This window comes from Lissotriton helveticus, chromosome 5_1 (assembly GCF_964261635.1).
Source record: "Lissotriton helveticus chromosome 5_1, aLisHel1.1, whole genome shotgun sequence".
NCBI classification, from domain to species: Eukaryota; Metazoa; Chordata; class Amphibia; order Caudata; family Salamandridae; genus Lissotriton; species Lissotriton helveticus.
Genome location: NC_136065.1, coordinates 678202829 through 678227613, shown reverse-complemented (window position 1 = coordinate 678227613; position 24785 = coordinate 678202829). Strand labels below are relative to the sequence as shown.

The 24785-nt window shown below is 45.0% G+C and overlaps 1 protein-coding gene across 1 annotated transcript in view; it reads right to left on the bottom strand.

The window, feature by feature from the left end:
• Positions 1 to 379: 379 nt before the first annotated feature.
• LOC144753346 (neuropeptide FF receptor 1-like) overlaps positions 380 to 24785 on the bottom strand; it is a 1025672-nt gene continuing 1001266 nt past the window's right edge. Inside the window, exon 6 of the mRNA XM_078641070.1 lies at positions 380 to 1271. Within this exon, the coding sequence (XP_078497196.1) occupies positions 380 to 1271 (892 nt within the window). The remainder of the gene's footprint in view (positions 1272 to 24785) is intronic.

Here is a 24785-nt window from a genome sequence, read left to right as displayed (position 1 = left end):
ATACAAGAAGTTAAAGTGGCTTGAAGTTCTTCTGGTCAGTCCTGGTCTGGTCCATTAAACAATGTATTCACCTAAATAAAAATAGAAAAAAAACAGGATATAGCAAACACCTGAGGAAATCACCCTGCATTTCCTCATCATAGTAGACCTTCTAGGTACATGTTGGTAGTATCTTATGCTTTAACAGTGTGGATTCTCTATACCGCCTTCGAATTGTGTTGTCCTGACTAGCACTGTCTGTTCACAAACAGTTCTTGATGTAAACACAAATAACACTTTTTGATTGATTGAGCCCTTTACGCGCAATCCTCTGTTAGCTTATACTGACGTTTCCTGTAAACAATTCAATCTACAGAAGAGAGTCGGAAAGTCCTATGTTTTAAATATCCCATGCAGGGATGCTGACAGTGTTGTGAGAGCACCCTTTGTTGTCCAAGTCCTCGACCACCAGCCCATGGTGAGCAACTCTCCCACTCCTCAGGGAAAAGAGTCCACTCTTTGTCGAGGTACTTGGTCCAGCATCAGAAGGCGCAGCCGACTCATTGGGCATCTCTTCCACAAAAACACGGTTGCGCACCCCAAAGACCATCCTGTGGTGGTTTGACTCAGAGTAGGTTTGCCTGTGGACTCTTTTTGTGGAGCAGAACTGAACCTTGAAAGCCTCTTGGAATCCCCTGCGGAAGTTCTCGTTGAAATAACCATAAACTATAGGGTTCACTGAGCTGTTGAAGAAGGCCAACCAATGAGCAAATGGGAAGATGTAAACAGCGATGAGATTGAGCTGCTGGTCGCTGAGCTTTCCGTAATCGGTCAACAACATCAGGGTCCACAGAGGCAGCCAGGAGAGAGTGAAGAACAATGCGACGATGATGAGCATGTTGATGACCTTCACCTTCCTCTTGGAAACCCTCCTCCCCTCGTTCTCTTCCGTCTGCGAGCCCCTGATGGGTGCCGAGGACTTGAACAGCTTGAAAGCTATCCGTGCATACATGATGACGATCAAAGTGAGGGGGGCAAGGTAGATGTGAGAAAAGAGGACGGTGGTGTAGATCTTCCGCATTTCCTTGTCGGGCCAAGCCTCCCAGCAGGAGTAGAGTGGATAGGAGTTATTGTAGTCGTCCACCATGAAGTGATACTCGTCCCTGGTGACCGTGAGAGTGACGGCGGAGGGGCACATGATGATGAGGGCCAGCACCCATATGATGATGATGGTAACAATCGCCTTTCTCAGGGTCAGTTTCTGTCTGAAAGGGTAGACAATGCAGCGAAACCTGTAGAACATACGAGGAAGAAAAAAGAGAAACACACAAAGAAGCATTAATTAATTGGCGAAAATGGAGAACTTGAAATAGGCAGCAAGGGTTTAAAAGTTAAATAAATGTAAATTTCAGACATGTGCATTTTTTCTTCTCTTTTAATTTTACACTACATCTCGTCCCCCCGACTGCGGTTTGCTTCCTGTGATCTTCCTAACCATTACTTTTTGTTGCATGTTGTATTCTACGCAAAGCCTCGGGGGTTAACAGCTTGGTAAAGCTAATAGGTCCGGCAATTTGAATAGAGTGCTTCTTTATAGATTAGCAAATACGGAGGGGCTTATTTTTCTATTTTTATTTTTCTAATTCAATTAGTTTATTTGTTACGGAACTCCAACGGAGGTCTTCAAAAATACACCAATACAATAAAAAAATACATACTTTATAACAAATAAGATTCTAATAAATATGCAGGAATGTTTTAAAAAATTGAAATATTCTATAACAAGTCATTTCATTTGGAGGGGACAACACAAAAGATCGTGCCTCGTGAGCAGAACGAATATTACATTTAATAAATAAGGGTCTCAAAAACATTCGCCTTGCCCTTAGAAGTTCTGGGCACACAAATGACACATGATTAAGATCCTGTATTTGGGAACAACAAAGGGGCTTATTTATGAGCCCATGCATCACTTTTGCGTCACTTTTTGTGACGCAGCAGCGCAAAATATGCGCCACGCTGCACCATATTTACGAAGTGACGCATCTAGGCAGATGCGTCACTTCGTACACCCCTGCGATACCTGCGTCAGGTATAATGTATGCAGGGTGGGCGTTCCCCTGCAAGAATGGGTCATAGGAGTAGCGCAGTAAAATATATGAGATTTCGCTGTGCCACTTCTAGGACGCCAATGCGTCAAAACCCTATGCCTGCCTCATGGCAAGCGTAAGGGTGACTGAACATTGCTGGAGTTGTGTCACGTTCCGACACAGCTCCAGCAATGCGCCACTTTTGTGCCAACAGATACGTTGGTAAAACTGACGTACCTGTCATTCCATGCGACATGATGCGTCATACTGTAAATATGACGCATTATTGGTGTCGCAAGGAGGGCGCACTGTAAAGTGGCGCATCGCTGCTTTCATGCAGCGATGCACCACTTCTCATAAATGAGGCCCTGAGTGTTTGGTTTATTTAATGGGTGACTGGATGAATGCGAGCAAATGGGTGAATGAATGGTGGATAGTTGACGCTGACTGGTCGAATGCCAAAATGACTCAATGGGTGAATAAGTAGATGGATGAGTGTATGAATCGGCAAAGTGGCGAGTGATTGGTGCATGCATGATTGGACAAGTGGATGCATGATGAATGGATTGGGTGACTAGATTCCAAGAAGAAATGCCAAAGCACACCAAACTCATATATACCGGGCTACACATTGGCAGTGACTTTGAAAACAAAAGGGCTACATTTACAAAAACCACTGGTATAGAAGTAGTACAATTGTGCATGGCTCCTGTGTCACATTATATGATAACAATAGTAAGGATTATGCTCAGTCTATGAACCAATGCAATTAACTAACTATCCTAAGACAGTAAATATTTGTCAGAGAAGAAGAGCAAGCAAATTACGAATATTGCTCATAAGATGCAAGTCTGTTTTCTATTCAGTTAAATATATCGCACTAGAAAAGGGACTGATGTACACCTGCTAAAAGAAAAGAGCACACTTGGTCAGAAACAAGATTTTAGCTTTAAGTATATACTGACATTTTCTCACTTCTATGCCCTCTTTTGAATGTTATAAAAGCATTGACTGAACAATCTGACCTTTACATGCATTAAATGAACAACAATACTTAGAAGGAGAAAAGGACTGCACAATAACAGTATCCATAGCAATGCTGCCATTAACAGTTGAAATTGAATTCTGAAATCTATTCTAAAGGTCTTTAATTTTTGTGCTAATCAGGTTTAAATAGGTACACAAAATATTCAAACATCCATGAATAAAATGTCCACAGGGAGCCAAAACAGCATACATAAGGGAATTTTGTCAGCACAGGGCCACTGGTAGACTTTGCTACCTTTTATTTTTTCCTATTATTCCGTCTTGTTGAAATTTGTCCTCATTGCCTAGTCTTAATTATACACTGCTATGCCTTGGTGAATAGTGTTAATATGGCAATGCTAAACCTCATAGGCTAGTGTTAATAAGGCAGTATTATGCATACTTGGCTAGTGATGATTTGGGACTATTAAGCCTCGTTGGCTAGTGTTACTTTGCACTACTATGCATCATTGGCTAGTGTTAATCTGCCAATATTAAGCCTCATTGACTAGAATTAAGTTGTCACTACTATGCCGTATTGCATAGAGTTAATTTAGCACTACTATGCCTCATTGACTATAGAACAAAAGGACCAAAGCAGCAGACCAGGTCAAGCACTACGGATCATTTGGTTCCCAGGTAATAATGGTGCAAACTCTTCCAACATCCGCTGCCGTAGGATGCGTAAATGATTAGAATATCAAGACAGAGTAGAAGGTGCACTCAAATAAAGTCAATATTAATGATGATTTTATATATAAATTCTTCTTTATTCAAAATTCTTTCAAGCAGCATAGGCACAGCCAACGCGTTTCGTTCCTCTTTTTGCCTTTGGGAACTTCGTCAGGGCAAATAATTACAAACTTAGAAGTCTGAAGTGAAAAATCGAACTGGATGCAGCTCAGCGTAATGAACTGTACCGGCCGATAATGCTATCCTTAGTAGCCGGATAGAGTACGTCGGCTAGTCGTTGTCTTGAGTGACTCTATTCCATGCGAAAAGTTCAAGTTCCAAAATTGTCAGATCAGGTAGATCAGTAAGAGATGTTAGATGAATAACGTCAATTCTAGATCTGGAGCCGCATATATTCGTACTCCCACGCCAAGGTCTCCCGAGGGTCGCGTACGCCGAGGGTCTTGGAGCCGTAATCATATCACAGGTTCGGCGCTTCGTAAAACCCCGACCTCGTACTGAATCAGAGCTGAATCAAACATCTCTTACTGATCTACCTGCCTCATTGACTAGTTTAAATCTGTCACTACTAAATCTAAATACCTAGGCCCCCATTAGCCCGCCCGCCCGCCACCCATGCGGAAAACGGGACCGCCTGCCTCAAGGGCGGGGGTCCCGATGTGTGCATTTGGATGCGCCCGCCACAGTGGCGGGCGCATCCCCCATTTTTAACATTGTGGCGGGCGGTGCTCGCTGCACCGCCCGCCACAATGTTAAAAATGTGTGCGTGCATTTGCATAAACAAAGCGGCAGGCACCACGCGGTGCCTGACGCTTTGTTTATGCAAATGCTGGGGGGTACCACAGGTACCCCCCCGTGTGCACCCCCCACCCCTTCTCCAGAGTGAAGACCGTATGCCTTTCCGTGGCGGCATCGCCGCCACGGAAAGGCATCCGATTTGGCCCATCATAATATGGCTGGCGATGTCTATTAGACACCGCCACCATATTAATCCTTTACCGCCCCGGCCCCAAGGCGACTGGGGTGGAAAAGCGGCGGACGGTCTTTCTGTCCGTCGCGGTCCCCCCCACCATACTAATTTGGCGGGGGGGCATTTGGGAGTGGATGTCGGGCAGATTGCCCCCACCAGGCCGGCGGTGGCTATCGCCAGCCTGGCGGGGGCAATCCGCCCGACATCCTAATAGGCCCCTAAGTGTTAATTTGGCAGAGCTATTCATCATTGGCTAGCGTTAATAGGGCACTTCCAAGCCTCATTGCCTACTGTTACATTGTCACACTAATACAATAGTGATTTATGCTAATCTGGCCCTACTTAGCCTCATTGCCCAGTGCTAATTTGGCACTTGTATGCACCATTGTAGGAAATCTGCATTTTCTGCTTGGCCATCCCTAATGTTCTGCATTTTTCTGGGCTCAATTCTGCTTACTTTGAACACTGTGCATTTTACCCCTACTGACCAGGAGTACAGGGCCTGCTGTCCCCGTTTAAATAAGGTTAAAAAGGCTTATTCCTTATTGTCACATTTAATTTACCTGTCCGTCCTTGATATATGGTGTAAAAAAAATGCACCCAGGGCCTGGAAGTTAAAGGCCATCTGTAGACTGAAGCCTCTATTGTGCCATCCACTACAGTGTAAATGCAAATATGGCTACAGGCGTACCCGGTGTAACTTGACTGATGCAGTGTGATACCTGCAGTGCGACATACCAGGGGGCACACTTTTCAAAAGTGGGGCATGTAGAAAATTAATATTACCATGTCCCTACGGTGACAAGGACCAACAAACTATTCTCACTGTGGCAGGCCTAGCTGTCATATGTAGAAAATCAGAGTACTGATTAAAATAATAGTCTCAGGAAATAGACAAACTAGAAAAATTATCAAATCATTATCTTTAATAGTGATAGAAAATCCTATTAAACTGTGAAGTCAGACTTCTAATAAATATTACGGAAAGGTAACGTTTAGAAGGTTATCTTTACCCTGTCTGGAGCCCCTGAAGGCTAATTTGCATTAATTTACCACTAACTTCTAGCCTTTACGTGGCATGAATTACGTGTGAACGAGGTGTCAAATTCTCCCCAGAACCTACACAAGCATTCAGCTGCAGATACCCTGTTGGCACAGCAGTATCAAATCCTGTCTGACAGTTTTGACAGAAGCACATGTAAAACATTTGCGCTCTCTAAAGGAAAAAACTGGACAAGAGAACAAGAGAACAATCATTGTGTATTTCTGCTCTGGGCACTAAGGAACCCTGCTTTTTTTCATTAGATGTCTGTCTCTTTGCTTGTTGTGGATCCAGGACTTGCTACAATTGGAATTTAGTGTTAGATGTGGGAGGACATTGGTGATTTCCCTATGACCCCCCCCAGCTCTCAGAGCCCATGTTTAGTGTGACTGAAATCTTTCAACATCTTGAAAGTAACCTGGCACATCATATTTTGGGCCTATCTGACATATAGTGAAGAGGAACCACTAAAAAGTGGGTAGGATTGCTCCCATAAGCTTTTACCCCATTGATTAGGGAGTGACCAGGATTCACTCAATGGATTAGCGTGTGCCAAATCATAAATGTGGTGCCATAAGGCACCCTTTTCAGAACACTTTCTCTACCATTGGAAGAACAAAAGAGAATTTGACCTGCTGTCTGTGATCTTAGGGGAGCATAAAGGACTGAAAATGCTTCCCCTATACCAAGAACAAAGACGTGGGCTCTAAAGGTCAGCTGACTTACCTCCTGTGTGGCAAACCTGAAGAGGCCTTTTTTCTAAAGTACTCAGGTGACCAGTGACAGCTGGGCTTTGCTGTTGGCCTATGCTTATTACCCTGAGAGTCTCTAAGGGCCTCTCTTGTGGTCCTGGGGACCTTAGATGTGTACTCATGTGGTTCTTTGGACACCAAAAGAGACTTTGGACAGAGGGGTACCTCAGTCAAAAGTATCCAACTAGCAGTTCAATGGTGCCAAATTGAAGTTTTTAGGAGAAAATTAAATGCAAGGAAATCGTGTTACGGCAGACATTAGTAAAGAGCGATGCAAATCGATACGCTGTGAAAGAGCAATATATGCCTGGGTTTCATAAAGATGCAATGCAGGTTATAGTCCACCAGCAAGCAGAAAAAACGAGTTCAGCAGGTTTTTAGTTAAATAGAAAAAGATGATTACAAGCCTTGAAGAGAATATAATCACAGCATACAAGCAGAGTCCATTCTCATTGTTGAGACGTTGTTCAGAAAATGTTGGTCAAAGGTGACTACAGTCTAAATCATACAAAGTCAGATAAGAAGCCTAGGGAACAGAGTAATAAAAATAAACACACACAGTGAAAGAAGGTTAATGTTTCACTAAAGCTTTGTTCGAACTATGATAAAGAGAATGTAGAGAAAAAGGTTGCCACTTTAACTTACAAAGACGGTGGGATGTTTCTGTAAAAGTATAGTATTAACTTATGTATTCTTTGACTTGTTGTAGGTTTTTTTAGACAATTGTGTTTAGATCATCACTTTTTCAACTATGTAAACAGCTGCCTGCAAGCAGCAATTTGAGGTCAGTTTTCTCACCTCTACAGAGGTGACTGATCTCCCAGCCATAATAAGTAAACCTACTTTTGTCTTGCCAAGAGAAGTCTTGTCTCTTTTTATTCCAGTTTTCCACCCAATATTTGGGGAGCCAGATAAGAGCCCTATTTGCCCTTGGACAACTGGAACACCACCTAGCCCCTGTTGCATAGAGTGTAGCGCATTTATGACAAGGTAAGCCAACATTGTGTTACGTAAAGTTCTGCCTATTCATGGGGGACAGGTAGGACTCAGAGATTTCTGTCTATAGGGTGAGGACATCACAGACTCCATTCCATGTTTATACATGATATAACTTGTTTCTTTGACAAGTATAAACATGGATGAAATGGGTTACTGAATGCAAGGTTGTGTATAATATTACATAATATTAGGTTAAGGCACTACATAGTAGATAGAGAGTTTTTTCCAATAGTGGTCAAATGTGGGTAATTCAAAGTTGGGAGTCCTATATGTGTTAAAATATTTTGATGTAGAGGAAAGGCTTAAAGGCTGCTGTCACTAAACTTTACATCTAGAAGGAACTGAACTTTTGAATTGCTACCGAGGCCTAATGTCTGGAAGTCACCCTATGGCCTATGAAGCACATGGTTTGAGGGATGTCCTCTCTTAAGTGCAGCGGGAAGTGACCAATGGCTACCAAACTAGTTTAAAGGTTAGAATCCCTATGGAAAAACCCTTCCTGGAGATCAGAAAAGGTTACAAAACTATTGTAAAGAGTGGTCTAAGGCTACCCAGAAACACACGCTCCCCTGGCCAAAGGAGGGACATTTGATGATAAAATATTAGAACATTCTACTGTGTACCTTAAAATTAAATATATAGGGGTTTAGTTACTGAAGCGAGAAGTCACCTTGGCCTTGTGGCGAGTCTTTTATGAGAAGTCTAGAAACACTTTAAATACTGGCACACCTTTACCTTGTCAGCTCCCCCACCCCCCTAATGACCCTACAAGTAATTCTTCCAAGGTACCTGGTATTTATCCATTAGCGCAGTTACAGGAAGCTGGAAGCTGTGGTGGGATTTGAGACTCCTCCACTATCTCCAAAGGAACACCCTAGTATTGCCCTACAGTCACCAAAGCCGAACACACACACATTTCCCAAAAAAAACAAGGGTGGGTGACACTTTGTTTACAGGACAATTGGAAACACAGTTTACATTACATTTATATCGGGTCTCTCCCCAGGAGGTTAGAGAAGAAGGGCAGGGTCTTGTACATGATTACGACCTGTCACATTTCTCTTCAGTGATGTCACATTTGTTACAGAAAAGAGATATAACAGGATGGGTACTCAAAGAGGGGTTGTCCACCCCACAACAAAGAGGCGCAGATGATGCAAGGTGGAATGATGATGCAGATATGGCTGTTGGTATGACCCCATTGTCAGTACCTTGAGAAAAAGTTGAGGACGTTGAAAAGGACTGTGAAGGATTTGCCACCTTGGCAAAAGGAGAAAGGATACATTATAATTACACCAGAGAACATTCAGAGAGAGTCTCAGGGAGAGAAGGACTTTGTGATGATATATAAGAACAATTTCAGGGACATTTTGGGAGGATGGCGGACAGAAAAGAATCAATTCATAGGTACACAGATGACATGGTAAAATACTTCAATCTCAGGAGGCTAGACACCGCACTTTTAACATTAGCTTTCAAGAAAGGCCCCCCCATTGAACTTGTTCATAGCGATAGATCAATGAGGGAACCTAGTCACACTAATATGTTTATAAAGACAACTAGAGAAGAGAGCAGGGCACTTTCTCTAATACTAGGAGACCTAGAGCAGCAGAGCTTGAACATTTACGATTTCAGGAAACACATGGTCAGCCATATCTCAAAGTGGATCTTGGGAGGTTACTGAGGGATTGGTGTTATGTGGTAAATCGGTACCACAGTTGAGTGTTAGTCGGCTCTACGTGGCTATGATCTCATCCCCAATGAGATAGTTGCCCAAGGAGAAACCAGTTCTTATGATGTTGTACCCTATCCAGATAATTTAGCAGGGTGGAATGAAGGCCTAGACCCACAGATGAGCTCATGGCCAAGAGAAGGGTCCTTCAATCCACATGGCATGGCAAATGCTGAGGATTTTATACTCTACAGTGAGGGAGATTTAGATTGGGAGTATCCCTGTATGTGATATAGTCTGTGCATAGGACAAAAGTATGCCAGACAGCATGAGCTCCAACATTCCTTCACCCCAGTGAGCCAGATGCCCCTGATACGTAAGGGATCTGGGCCACCTCATTATGTTCCATGGCCACAAATGGATAAGGAAAACCTGAAAAAAGCTGCTACAAGTGCTTACAGAGGGAGCAGGGAAGTGGATTAGGACCTTTGAAAAACAAACCAAAGGAATCACCCTGGCTGTAGGGGAAATAAAGAGTTTACTTAGCTCCCTTATTGGAGATGAGAGAGACACTGTCTTCCATAAGGTTGGAGTGAGAAATGTCACCCTTACTGAAACCAGGTGTGATGGGTCCCCATTTAACTTGGTTTGTACATTAGTCTGGGATCAGTGAAGAAAGTGTATTCTGATAGGCCAGAGATTGGGTGTTGCATGGCTCAGTCAATGCAGCCACCCAATCCTCAACAGAACGAAAAAGAAATAGACACACAAGGGTTCTCTGGGGTGGTAATGAGGGTTTCATTCACTAAGCAGATAGAGATTGAGATTCGGGGAAGGTATGCTGATAGCTGGTTACTATTTTCTCCAACTGTCGAAGTCAAAATATTAGAGAGAGATCTTAAGGGCCAGCTTAACATGACTATTCATTTTGAGCCTGAAGGCAATATGATTTGTACCACCCCAGGAGTTCGTCCTTCCAGGATCTTGGCTGTAACAGTAGATCTTGGAGACCAAATCAGAGCACGACCTACTAGCATAGAGGCATTGGCCCCAGTGATATACACAATAGTAGCAGAAACACTCTAGCTTTTGGGAAGGGAGGTTCAATTACCCAAGGGTTTCCTTTCTTGATGACAGGATTGTTGGATACCTGACAGCGAATTGCTATTACAAATAGAGGCCGGAGAAAATACACAGACCTATGGCACTCTAGCTGCCTGTGATCATAACCACAGCCTATGGGCATGCACTATATTCATTGAATCAGGTAAAACCATCAAGGAAATACTGTCTGACGAGCTATTTATGATGATCCTAAGAAAATGTTTTTAGTTTTTTTGTGATGACCATGCCGCTTAGTACAGTATTGGATGTATGCATGCCCACACCAAGTGCAGCCTTTGATTCTATCAGGGATGCAGATCTTTCCCAAGTACCATAAACTCTGTGGACCAAGGGTCCCCTTGATGTAGGTCTGATCCGCACCGCCACCCCATTCAGAATATCGTTAAAATAGGGTGATATCTTACCTAGGGTAAGGTAGTATCCCCTATCTAAAGAAGCAGATGAGGGCATGGCCCCCACTATTCGGGGGTTACTAGAGCAAGGAGTAATATATTGTGGAGTATCTCCTTCTAATACCCAGATTTACCCAGTTAAGAAATCTAAGGATAATACTTGGAGTATGATGTTAGCTGATTATGATTGTCAAATGTTTGACAACATAAGTCTAATACCGTTATCAATAGGGTTGCCTGAGATTACTAGCTCAATGTGGGAGACAGCCTTTACAACAAAACTATTACAACGCATACCATTACATCACATGTCGTTGCAGCGCAAAAGGTGTGCAGCAGTGGGTAGAATGTGTTGGATTTAACTCCAACACCTTCCCTACTGTTGCACACACTGGAGTTGGAATCGAAGATTAATCTATTCCAAATTCCAGCACCCCCGTCAGAAAGTAGGAGTAAAAGTTGGCGTTGCAACGGCATGCGATGGGATAGCATGCGTTGTAACGTCACCTCTTCGCTCAATGTACTATGATTTCAGTAGATGACAAAAGTCCATAAGAACAAGAAAAGGTTGTAGGGACATCTGTTAAATTCCTCCTTGATACAGGAACTGCAAATTCTTTGATTAGCAAGAACCAATTGAACAAGTTCTGTCCTCAGAATATAGCAAACATTGTGTGTGGTTCACTAATGTTCTGGTGTCCAGCCCCATGTTTTCTCCTCTTAAGCATACAATAGGCCCAATAACAAATAAACATGTATTTTTAAAGATAGACTAGTGGACATATCATTTGTTGGGACTAGCCTGACAGCATGTATTTGGAGGAAAAATGTGGGTTTGAATGGTTTGATTATATCGGTATTGTCAGATCAGGATTACAATCTTTACCATTACATATGCTGTGTGTACTTGATAACTGAGTATGGGTCAAACACTAAAACAACATAGGCAAAATGCATATCAATCCAGTTACGATAGATTTCAAATGCCCTAACCATCAGGACAGGATATATACATCCCATCTGAAAAGAATACCACAGCTCACAGCGACATCACTATTAGACACCAACATAATGCAGACATCAGCACAGGTGTCAGAACCCCTTAAGGACTGGAGAGGAACTTTTGAATAGAAATCTGTGATAGCTTTGTGTCTGGTAAAAGTGCCATTGTTTTGAGTTAGACAAAGAACTTGTAAAGATTGACTGAGCTAGGCAAATGCCTCAACAGTCAGCAAGTAATCAATCACAGCAGCAGATCCCCAAACAAATTATCCATCTTTATAACTGTCAGGTTGTAGACCTCTCCAACGGCACTGGCCACAGGGGAGCACATAAACCAGCCCAATCTGATAGCACATTAATGGGAGAAATCCACGAACACCCAGGCATTGACTGTATATCACGTTTAGGTCTCCGGACAACATACATCAACGTGACTGCATCCCCTCAGGATTGGGGGTAGAAGAATTAATACCCCAAAACACACAGAGGAAGAAATATTGGACAGTGTAGCTAGGGATATAGATAATTCTCTTGAGGGTGATCGTGAGCAGGACTTTGATACAACTGGGGTAGAGGAGTTCTTAAAACGGATAACTAAAAGTAACTTTTATACCACTAGAATAGAGGAGTTTGCTGCAAATTACACAAAGCATGTTGCGGTTGTCTAACCATTGGCACAGTATCCTCTAGAAGAGCCATTGTATTAGTAATTGTAAGGAGGGGTAAATAGGTGTTCATTAATCTACCCACCCCTGTGCTGCCGCAACCTGAAACAGTGGGCATCCTGGCTATTAAGAAATCGTTAAAAAAGACATTGCAGGTAAATTTATTGATTATAACAGTACTGACATGCCTACTTTTCCTGATTGTGTGTTGTTTCTCATACATAACCTAGACGCTTTTAACAAAGGGACAAGTAGGAAATAATAAATCCAAGGTAAATAATACTGAATTAGTTTCCTTCACACAACGGTTACATAGCATATCCTATGTGGGCCCATGAGAAATATCATGAACATCTCTAAACGAAAAAGCTTGAAAAAACAGCAGTATGAATGATGAACACCTATAGTGATATTTTGAATGCAATCAATCAATAATTGTGTGTGGTGACCTCTTGTTAAAAGGGCGGATATAATTGGATTCAGAGTGCATGAAAACAATTATCAGGGTCTCACATTTCTCTTATTGGCAAAAGTATTGTTGACTCTCACCTGCAAGGATACCCCTGAGCTACTGTTGTGGGCATCAGGTCATGTAACCAGCTTTATTGTATTTCGTCGAGTTCAGTGCAAAACTCCCACTTGAGGTCTACCTGAATCTGCCAACAATTTTCACCTCTTTGTTCATGAATATGAAAGGTATGCACTTGCAGTTTTTACCCAGGAGGGTGAGCACAAACAAACTACACACACACACACACACACGTGTATGTATATATATATATATTTCTATTCTTTTCTTTTTTCTACAAAGATGCCCGGAGATGAAACCGCACTCCGCTGCAGGTAAGTGTACACACTTTATTAAAGATAAACATGCGGCTTCCCATCCTGCTTTACGTCTCTCGGCCGTACTCGTTTCGAAGCGTCCTCGCTGCTTTCTCAGAGTCCGTGTCAGGAACCACAATCATTGCTGCCACATCTTCCCCTGCGTGTTCTATAAACTCATTGGCTTCCGGTGCGCCTTCTAAATAGACACACATTAACAAAGCACGCTGGGACATGTAGTCTATTGCACATACTTTACCCTCCAGTGGGTTTGGTTTCTGGCACATAATTTGAGACATCTTTCCAACAGCCCTCCAGTTGGCTCCCGGATGGAATTCTGCATGTTTCAATAGGTCTCCTGCTGCGCCCATACAGAGATGAACTTTCCCACTCTTGCGGACCCTTCACTGGTTTACGGGCGGTGCGTCACTTCACGGCCTGGAACCATCGCAATATTGTATTTTCTACAAAGATTCCTAGAGATGAAGCCGCACTCCACTTCAGGTAAGTGTAAACACTTTATTAAAGATAAACATGCGGCTTTCCATCCCGCTTTGAGTCTCTCGGCCTCACGCGTTTCAAAGTGTCCTCGCTTCTTCCTCAAAGGCCGTGTCAGGAACCACAATCATTGCTGCCACATCTTCCCCTGCGTATATATATGTGCAAATTTCTCTAACAACGTAAATACAAGTGCCAAAATGTCTTTGCAGATGAAGCACCCCAGACGCACAAAGCACAACATATTTGTCTGCGCTAACAAATGATGCTAAGATCTTCCCTACACAGGTGTTCGGGAGAAATGTACCCACCGATGAACAATAGGTCCAATCAATCAATCAATCAATTTAATCAATCAATCAATCAATCAGGTGTTAAAGGTCGCAAGGCACGGGGGGTGAGGAGGTCGCAGGTTCCAGTCCATCAAGGAGGGGGTCTGTTGAAGAGCCAGGTTTTTAGGTTTCTTGCGAAGATGGGGAGAGATGTTATCTGTCTGAGGTGGAGAGGAAAGTCATTCTAGGCTCTGGCCGCGCGGAAGGAGAAGAAGCGGCCTCCCGCTCTGGTCTTTCTGGTGCGAGGCACCACGGCGTAGGAGAGCTGCCCTGATCGTAGGGTCCTTTGGGGTGCGTGAAATTTGAGTCGGCTGTTCAGGTAAGCTGGTTCGGTGTCGTGGAGGGCCTTGTGAGCGTGGGTTAGCATTGTGAAGGTGACTCTAGCTTCGATGGGGAGCCAGTGGAGTGTGCGCTGGTGCTAGGAGATGTGGCAGTGTCTTGGCAGTTTGAGGACCTTTCTTGCGGTGGCGTTTTGGATGTTCTGTAGCTTGCGGGTGAGGTTTTTATTTATTCTGGCATAGAGTGCGTTGTTGTAGTCGTGCCTGCTGGTGACCAGGGCATGAGTGACTGTCTTTCTGTGTTCGAGGGAGATCCATTTGAAGGTCTTACGTAGGAGGCAGAGGATGTGGAAGCAGGAGGACGAGACAGAATTGATCTGACGGTCCATTTTGAGCTCTGAGTCCAGGATGATTCCCAGGTTGTGTGCGTGGTCCGTGGGGGTGGGCGGGCTTCCGAGGGTGGGGGGCCACCAGGTGTCATTCCAGGCATCGGGGTTTGGGCCCATGATGAGTACTTCCGTTTTGCTAGTGTTTAGTTGTAGGCAGCTGTTTTTCATCCATTTGGCGACGGCTTCCATGCCTTCTCAAAAGTTGTGTCTGGCGCTGTTGGGTTTGTTGGATAGGGAGATGATGAGTTGGGTGTTGAGTCCATAGGTTCTGACGATGAGGACGAGCGGAGCCATGTAGATGTAGAGGGAAGAGGTGTGGCTCAGCGGCCAGGATGACTGACTCCGGAACCCAGGGGCTCATGGCTCGATCCCCGGCGCCGGTGGCAGATTAGCCCAGCACCATGTGACTCTGGGCAATAGCTTGCTTAATCTTCCCGACGGCCTGAGGCGCCTAGAGACCCTTACGGGTGATTGTTCGCGCTTTACAAATGTGGATTATTATTCGATGTTGAAGATCGTAGAGCTGAGGGAGGACCCCTGGGGGACTCCGCAGGTGATAGGCTTAGGGTCCAAGAGGAAAGGGAGGAGTCCAACCCGCTGCGTTCTGCCTGATAGGAAGGAGCGGATACAGTCGAGGGCCTTGTCTTGGATCACTGTGTCGTGGATTCTGCATATTTGGGTGTGGTGAGAGACTGTGTCGAAAGCCGCTGAGAGGTCGAGGAGGATGAGGGCTGCTTTTTCTCCTTTATCCAGTAAGGTACAGATGTCGTCTGTTGCGGCGAGGAGGGTGGTTTCCGTACTGTGTTTTTTTCTGAAGCCGGATTGGGAGGAGTCGAGGATGTTGTGCTCTTTGATGAATGTGGCGAGTTGGCTGTTGATAGCTTTCTCGATGACTTTCAATGAGAACGGGAGAAGGGAGATGGGTCTTTTGTTTTTCAGGTTGGTGGGGTCCGCCGAGGGTTTATTCAGGAAGGGGTTGATTTCAGCGTGTTTCCATTCGTCAGGGAACGAGGCGGTTGCCAGGGAGTGGTTGATGGTGTGGCAGAGCATGGGTGCGATGGTATCGGCGGCTCTGTTGAAAATGTGGTGGGGGCAGGTATCCATGGGGGCCCCGGAGTGGATTAACGTCATCGTCTTCAGTGTGTCTTCGGTGGTGAAGGCTGTCCAGTTGTGATTCAGGGTGTCGGGGTGGTTGGTGAGGGTTCAGTGTGTTGGTTGTCTTCGTCGAAGTTGTTGCTGAGTTTGTCGCAGAGGTCTTGTGAGGGAGGGATGTCAGTGGTCTAACTGGTGGGTTGGGCAAACTCTTTGATGATGTTGAAGAGTTCTTTTCTGTTGTGTGCATGAGTGGAGATTCTGTCTTCAATCGCTTTCTTCCTCGTTTTACTGATGAATAGGTGGAGGGCGTTGGTGGCGGCTCTGAAGTTGTTGTGGGCTTCTGTGCATTTGGTGTTCCTCCAGGCCTTTTCAAGGCGGCAGCAAGTGCTTCTGTACTCTTGAAGTTCGGTGGTGAACCATCTAGCTTTCTTGGCGTGGGTGTTGCTGTTTTTCTTGAGGAGGGCTATGGTGTTGGCGCTGTCGCAGAGTTCGGGCTACGCTGTTGGGGTCGTCGTTTTCCGCGATGGTTGGGGTGGAGTTGCTGAGGGATGAGGTTAGCTGGTCGTCGGTGATTCTGGTCCAGTGTCTTCGTGGGAGCAGGTGCTGGGGTCTGTGGATGGTGAGTGTTCTAAGGTGAAGTGGACACATCGATGGTCAGTCCATGGGAGTTCGGTTGTGTGGCTGAAGGTGATGGAGTTTCCTGCTGTGGTGCTGGGGTCCAGTTTGTTGTCGAGGTGGAAGTTGAGGTGTCCCAGTAGGGTGTAGTTGGTGGACGCAATGGCATGCGGGGAGATGATGTCCGTGATGGAGTTGGCGAAAAGTCCGCTGGTTCCAGGGGGTCGGTAGATGAGGGTTCCTCAGAGGGTGGAGGTAGGGCTGGCCAGTATCTTGAAGTGAAGGTGTTCCATCAGGTCTGTAAGCTAGTCAGGGAGTGTGCTCAGGTGGAGGGTGGATTTGTGGGCGATGGCAATTCCTCATCCCGGGCGGGTGGGGGTTCCTTCCTGGAGATCTTGTATCCTTGGGAAATGGCGATGGCAATGTCCGGTCCCGAGGTGGTGTTGGTCCAGGTTTCGGTAAAGAATGGTACATCTGGGGTGGTGCTATCGAGGAGGTCCCAGATTTCGGTGGCGTGTTTGTGGAGGGATCGGACATTAAGGAGGCTGCATTGCAGGCTCTTCGGTTTGGTTATGGTATTGCGGGCGGATTGCGCTGGGTCCGTTGTCTTGGTGGTGCTGCAGGGGTTCCGGCAGCGGTGACAGCTGATGGGTCCATGGGAGTCGGCTGGTGATGCTAGCTTGCAGTTGTTGCTGCGGCCTGGGTTGAGAGCAAGGAGTGCCCCTGGGTCGTATCGTTGGCTATGCAGAAATCCAGGGTTCCTGGCTCTGGTCGCAGTTGGGTCATGGATGGGTGCAGACGGGCTTGCCTTTGGTGCTGCCGGTGGCGTCACCACCATTAAGTAGGGATCGGGGAGGGCTGGGCAGCTGGGAGGCGGGGAGGGGACCTGGATTGGGCTGGTCGCACTGGTCGTGCTGGGGGGAAGGGGCCGTGGGGGCAGCAGCGGCGGGGGAAAACGGGCTGAAAAAGGCAAAAGGAAAAAGGCAAAAAGAGAGAGAAAAGTGCTAATAAGGCAGCAAAAGTGCAAGAAAGAGTTGAGGAAAGATACAGAGGACACCGAAGGAGAGTGAAAGTGGGAGATTGAGATGAGGGTAAAAAAGAGTGAAAAACGGAGGAAAGATAGAGAAGGAGAGTGAAGGGGGGAGCTTGAAATGAGGGGAAAATTACAGAAAATGGAGGAAAGACCTAGAAGGAGAGTGAAGGGGGGAGATAGAAGTGAGGGGAAAAAAACAAGTGAAAAAGCAGAGAAAAAGCGGGGCGAGAGAATGGAGACAGAGGTCCACTGGACCACCAGGAATGAGGCACAGGTGAAACCTGAGGGTGGAAGAGGGCCTCAAACACCAACACTCGAGAGTGCAGGGGTTCGGGGGAAGGCCTCACTTAATGGTGGAGCAGTAAGGGAGGGAGAGCAATTTCACTGACAATGAGTCAATGGTCTTGCTAGCCTGTCCCCGCAGCGGCCGCCATTAAGTAGGGGTCAGGCTGGACAGCTGGAAGGCAGGATTGGGCCGGTCGCAATAGTCTAGCTGGGGGGAGGGGCCGTGGTGGCAGCAGTGGCGGGGAAAAACTGGCTGCAAAAGGAAAAAGGCAAAAAGAGAGAGAAAAGTGCAAATAAGGCAGCAAAAGTGCAAGAAAGAGTGGAGGAAAGACACAGAGGACACAGAAGGAGAGTGAGAGGCAGAGATTAAGATGAGGGTAAAAAATGAGTGAAAAATGGAGGAAAGACACAGAAGGAGAGTGAAGGGGGAGCTTGAAATGAGGGGAAAATTACAGAAAATGGAGGAAAGACCTAGAAGGAGAGTGAAGGGGGGAGATAGAAGTGAGGGGAAAAAAACAAGTGAAAAAGGAGAGAAAAAGCGGGGCGAGAGAATGGAGACAGATGTCCACTGGACCACCAGGGATGAGGCACAGGTGAAACCTGAGGGTGGAAGAGGGCCTCGAACACCAACACTCGAGAGTGCAGGGGTTCGGGGGAAGGCCTCACTTAATGGTGGAGCAGTGAGGGAGGGAGAGCAATTTCACTGACAATGAGTCAATGGTCTTGCTAGCCTGTCCCCGCAGCGGCCGCCATTAAGTAGGGGTCAGGCTGGACAGCTGAAAAGGCAGGATTGGGCCGGTCGCAATAGTCTAGCTGGGGGGAGGGGCCGTGGTGGCAGCAGTGGCGGGGAAAAACTGGCTGAAAAAGGCAAAAGGAAAAAGGCAAAAAGAGAGAGAAAAGTGCAAATAAGGCAGCAAAAGTGCAAGAAAGAGTGGAGGAAAGACACAGAGGACACAGAAGGAGAGTGAAAGGCAGAGATTAAGATGAGGGTAAAAAATTAGTGAAAAATGGAGGAAAGACACAGAAGGAGAGTGAAGGGGGAGCTTGAAATCAGGGGCAAACAGAAAAGGGAGGAAATACCCAGAAGTAGAGTGAAGGGGGAGATACAAGTGAGGAAAAAAAACGAGTGAAAAAGGAGAGAAAAAGCAGAGCAAGAGAATGGAGAAAGAGGTCCACTGGACCACCAGGGATGAGGCGCAGGTGAAACCTGTGGGTGGAGGTGGGCCTCGAGCACCACTCCAGAGTGCAGGGGCTCTGGGGAAGGCCTCACTTAATGGTGGAGCTGTGAGGAAGGGGGGGCAGTTTCACTGACAATGAGTCCACCCCGTTATGTCTGGCTGGCCACCCTGTAATGTTTGGCCATCAATTACATTCATAACAATGTCTGGAAGTGGAAGGATACCAAGTTTGACTGACCTTTCTTTGTAACGATGGCTACCCCCACAGCAGTGAAAGTGGACGGCAGGAAGTCATGGATCCACCTATCGGACATCCTACAGACCCTGATTCAGGCCAAGCACTGCCAGAGACGTAAAAGGGAAAAGAGGGGTGACGATGATTGAAAGTGTGAAGATCCCCCCTCCACCTCTGGTTTAGGACAATTTTTTGATTCTACAAGTAGAAAGTTCTGTATTTTTTTCCCTTTTATGTATGTTTTTTTATGCTGCTGTTGCATTTTTATAATGATTCACACTCCAATCTCTAAGTCACACACCTGAGAAGAAAAGTGTCTGCACATGCCAATATTCAAATGATTTTTATGCTAGCTTCTTAGATAACATGTGTTATCAACACATGTCAGAAATAGGATTAGAAAGCACCAATCAACCATGCTTTGACTGTTCATTGATACCCCATCTTTCAGGATCAGATAGATTATACTCAACTAGAGAAGCCTCCCGAGAACAGCGATATGCCTCTTACACGTTTATCTCTGTAGGATTAAAGCCCAAATGCAGCCCACACATATTAGAGTAGCACAATTTAGAGTTAACACCACAAAGTTTGACTTCCTATTAGAAACATTACATAGCCTCAGAGACATGCAGGACATTAAGACTGAAATAGCACGAATGCAGAGCATAGGTTAAAACAAGCCTGCAAAATGGACAGAAAAAGTTCTAGATTTAGGCTTTTTTGGAGTGGCATACCTGTCCACTGGATGTAACAATTACCTAATAAATCCCTTGCCCCTGGATTGTGCTCTTAGGCCAGGACTCAGAATTACTGGATCAAGTTATTCCAATAACCAATGGCATTCCAATATCGAGTGTCCTTATAGTGCCATATCTTTATGGAATGGCACTGTCATTACTCAAGATGCAATAGGAAAGTGCGAACATATATGGATTGATGATATTGTGCAATATTCTTGGTTAGTGGTACAGTAGGCCCCCGGACAGTCATGGGAATAATATCTGTTTTCATGTTTTATTAGAAATGGCACCGTCAATGTAGGGAAAAATATCAACAGCAATGCTACAATAGATAATGCCAACATGCAGGGAGCAACTTCAGCTTCATGGACTATTATTGGCAGTGATGAGAACTGCTATATACCCAGTTGCCACTTAACTGGAACGGCCTCTGTTTTTTGGTTACTTTGCACACACCAGTCTTCGTCATTCCAGGAATCAATATTTCAAAGCTACATGATCACTGTTAGACCTGGTATCATTGGTGTGAGTCTCCCTTCCATTTTTTACTGATTGCCTCCTCTGTTTTTGATTTGTTCGGCTGGTTATATGCTTTGGGCACTGTGCCACTGTTATTCAGTGCCACAGTGCAAGTGCTCCCTATGTTAAATTGTTGTACTAATTAGTGACTCCATTATTGGGTTATTTGATTTACTTGTCAGACCCTAGTACAGTGCAACAAATGTGCCCAGGGCTTGTAAATTAAATGCTGCTGGTGGGCTTGCAGCACACGTTGTGCCACCCACAGAAGCAGCTTGTAAAGTGTGTCTCAGGCCTGCCATTGCAGAGCCTGTGTGCAGTCTGTGACTGCCATGTTGACTTGGCAAATGCATCCATTTGCCAGCCCCTAAACCTTCCCTTTTCTTCATATCAGACACCCCTAAGGTAGGCCCAAGGGCAGGGTGCATTGTAAGTATAAGGTAGGACATGCGCTGGTGTGTGTGGCATGACCTAATAGTGAATTACAGCCATTTTAGTTTTTTACTATTGCAAGGATACCTGTTCCCCATAGGCCAGAATTGGCAGTTTGATTATAACATCTTATAATCCTAACTGACTCCGGGAACTAGGTAGAAATTCGAGTTTAGTATATCCGAACTCAGAATGATAAAATACATCTTTTAGTTAAGTTTGTTTTAACATTCCATGTTTGAAAATACCACTTTTAGAAAGTTGGTATTTTCGAGCCTAACTATCCAAGCCTGCCTCTGCTAGGTTGTGTATTCCTTGTCTGGAGTTTGAGTGACAGGGGGATTCCAGGAGACAGGGTGAGTCAGCACAGGGTTAAGTAGAGAGATCTGCATGCAGATGGGAGGGAGGAGTTGCACCTGGGACCTGAATAGGGCTGTGCCTTCTCGCCACAATGCTGGCTCCACCTCCAGTGGTCCATCTGATGTCCCTGTCCTGTGAAAGGAAAGAAGGAGTCTTGTCAACTAAGTGCTCCAGGACTGACCAGAACTGGTTTGGACTAGGCAAAGGCCTCTTTGCCTTCAGAGTACAAAGAGAAACTTTGTATAAAAAGGGGGACCCTGACTCCAGAACTTTAGATCACTTCTAGGAACAAGACAAACCTTTTGCCAAGGAGAAGAACCAAGTAAGCTGCAGGAGTTTGGACTGCCCATCTGCCTGTGTGCTCTTTGCTGGGTTGGCCCGCAGTGGTCTCTTCATTGTCAAGGAAAGGAGAAGGACCTTTTAAAGAACTTTCATCATCTTGCAGAATATTACTCCAAGGGGTTGATTTGAGCTTGCCTCCTGACCGAAGTCTCAGGGATACCAGACTTCACCCCTTCTGTTTGCCTGCATCTGGAACTTGCTGTTCCAGCTGCTACAGAAGGAATTCTGCAACACCGACGCGGGCGAGCGATGCCGTCATCTGCATTGAAGCCGTGAGCGCTGCTCTGACTTGCAACGTAGACCCGACGCCGGCCGCCGTGCCACATCGACGCCAGCGAATGACATTCTAAGTCTGCCATAGCTGGGAGCGCTGCTCCGACATGTGATGCCGTCCCGACGCCTGCTGCAGTGCCACATCAACTCCGAAGCCGACATCATCGCGGAACCAATCGTCAACGTGGGTGGTCAAGAATCCATCAACATCGAGATATCGTACGGAAACGTGGTTTCAGTGCCATCTTGACATCACCTCCTCTCCGGTCAAGAACCGATGCCTCCCCTGCCTGCGCAAGCATCCAGGCCCTGACGCATCATCTCCCCCAAAGCAAGGAACCAACACCGCAAACCGCCAACGACACCTCACCTCCCCGATGCCATGAGCTGTCTTTGTTTTAGCTTTTCTAAGGTACTGTTCTTTGTGGGTCTGTTTTGACTCAGGGTCCGACGCCGCGAACTTCGCGGCGGCGCCGTACTTGGACCTTGACGTCGTGATAACTCCAGTTGGGGTTATCTGTTGCCAAAGACTGCTTTTAAGTGAATAACCTATTTTTGAACTATTTCTACCATCTTGAAGAATTATTATTGAGTACAGTATTGTGGATTTGTGTTGTTTGTGGTCTTGTGATAAGTCTATATAAAGAATAATTATTTTTATAAAACCTGTGTGGTGACCATCTGTAGTGTTTTCACTCTATTACTGTATGTGTTCACAAATGCTTAACACACTGCCTCTGAGATAAGCATGTCTGCTCGTGCCAAGCTACCAAGGGGGTGAGCAGGGGTTATCCAGTAGTATAATCCCCTTTACCTGACTTAGAAGCAAGGTCCCTATTTGGTCAAAGGTGTATACCATTGCCAACTAGAGACCCCCAGTTCTAACAATCACCCCATGAGCCGTCCAACAACTTTATTGCATTATCACCGGAGGAGAAGAGCTGCAGAATAACATGGCATTGCCACCTGGAGAGATGCTCCCCTAGAGCATAGGTTGCTTAATGATGCTCAGCTGTTATTTGCAAGTGTTTTTACTATTTGTACTAGCAAAAACAACTGCTCAATGGTTACAAATAGCTAGAAAACTACTGAAGGCAATCAATGCCACAAAAGACGGATTTAATGCCATAAAGGAAGAGTTGTGTGCCATGAGAATAATGATTATGCAGCACCGTTATGTACTTGATCTTATGACGGCCACAGAGGGAAAAGTCTGTATAAAGATAGGAACTGCTTTTTGCACTTACATACCAGCAAATGATGCAGAGACTAGAACATTGTCAGAAACCATATAAACTTTGCATAATTCACAAAAGAAAATGGTGGTTGAGGGAGGTGCCCCAGATGAATGGTTTAAGGGTTGGTTCAATTGGTTGCCATCCTAGATATCACAACTGTCTACAGTTCTGTTGTTCCTTATTGTGGTGTTACTTTTGATTTGTTGTGTTTTTCAATTAAGGACAGCTTGCTGTAAGAGGATGAGCATAAAGACAGGAGGGATGTTCATGATTAGTTCACCTATACAAGTAGTAGATGCTCAGGGTAATACATTTCACCAAGTGCAGATCCTGAATTAGATAAAGTAGTTGAATATCAACTAGAGGGGGGGATGTTGAAGAGAAAATGAAATGTGAAGAAATCGGGTTACCGAAGACATTAGTAGAGAGCGATGCGGGGTTAAAGAGCAATATATGCCTTGGTTTATAAAGATGCAATGTAGGTTAACGTTCACCAGAAAGCAGAAAGTTCAGCAGGTTTTCAGTTAAACAGAAAAACATGTTTACAAGTCTTGAAGAGATTAAAATCACTGCTCACAAGCAGAGTCCATTTTCGTTGGTAAATAAGACTTGGTTCAGAAAATGTTGGCCAAAGGTGACTTTAGTCTAAAACATACAGAATCAGATAAGAAGTATTAGGAATAGAGTAATAAAAAATCACAATCGGGGAAAGAAGGTTAATGTTTCCTTAAAGCTTTGTGAGAACTATGATAAAGAGAAGATAGAGCAAAAGGTTACAAGTTTAAAGGACACAGGTGATGTGAGGTTTATATAAAAAGAATAATAATAATTCTTGTGTTCTTTGACCTATTATTGTATTTAGGTCATCACCATTCCAACTACATAGGCAGCTGTCTGCGAGCAGCAGATTGAGATCAGCTTTTTCTGCTCCTCCGGGGTGACTGATCTCCTGGCCGTAATAAGTGAACCTACTTTTGCTTTACCAAGAGAAGTCTTGTTTCTTTTTATTCCAGTTTTCCCCCCAACAAATTTCAGCTTTGTCCCATATGGAGATCCCCATCCCTCCAACAAAATCACGAATCCCTTTCAGCATTGCGACTTTAGAGAGTTTTCAAGTAAAAGTTGAAAAGCTCAAGAGTGTCATCAGGACCAACGTGCTTCACGTTTCTGGCCTGTAGGCCCACAGCTGCAGATACAGTTTCAGCTGTGAACTGCGCAGACATTATTGTCAACTCAAAAGGCAGACAAAGTCCCTTTTAGATTTGAGACTTTGAAATTATTTTTGAACACTGCAAGATATCAACGGTCAGCCTCATATCACACCTAGGTCATGGTCTACTGAGTCCTTTGACTACCATTGGTTCCTTATTCCTTTAGGAGCTATATTTAGCTAAAACTTTGAAAGTTAATATCGTTGGTTCTCCTGGTTAGATGTTTGTCATTTTGGTCTCATTTTGTTTATTGAAATGTACTCATTTGATTCTTCTAGTTCAGTATGGGATTTATATTGTTTGGCATTTTGAATTTATTGATGATGCACCATAAATACTTTACACTTTGCCCTGAGGTAACCCTGTCTGCTCTGTGCCATAAATGCCAGAGGGTTGAGCTCAAGTTAAACTAGTGATATTGAGGGTTCACCCTGACAATAGTTGAGGTTATTCCTTGAGGTGATCAGAAGCCCATCTTGAATAATAATTAATTGTCT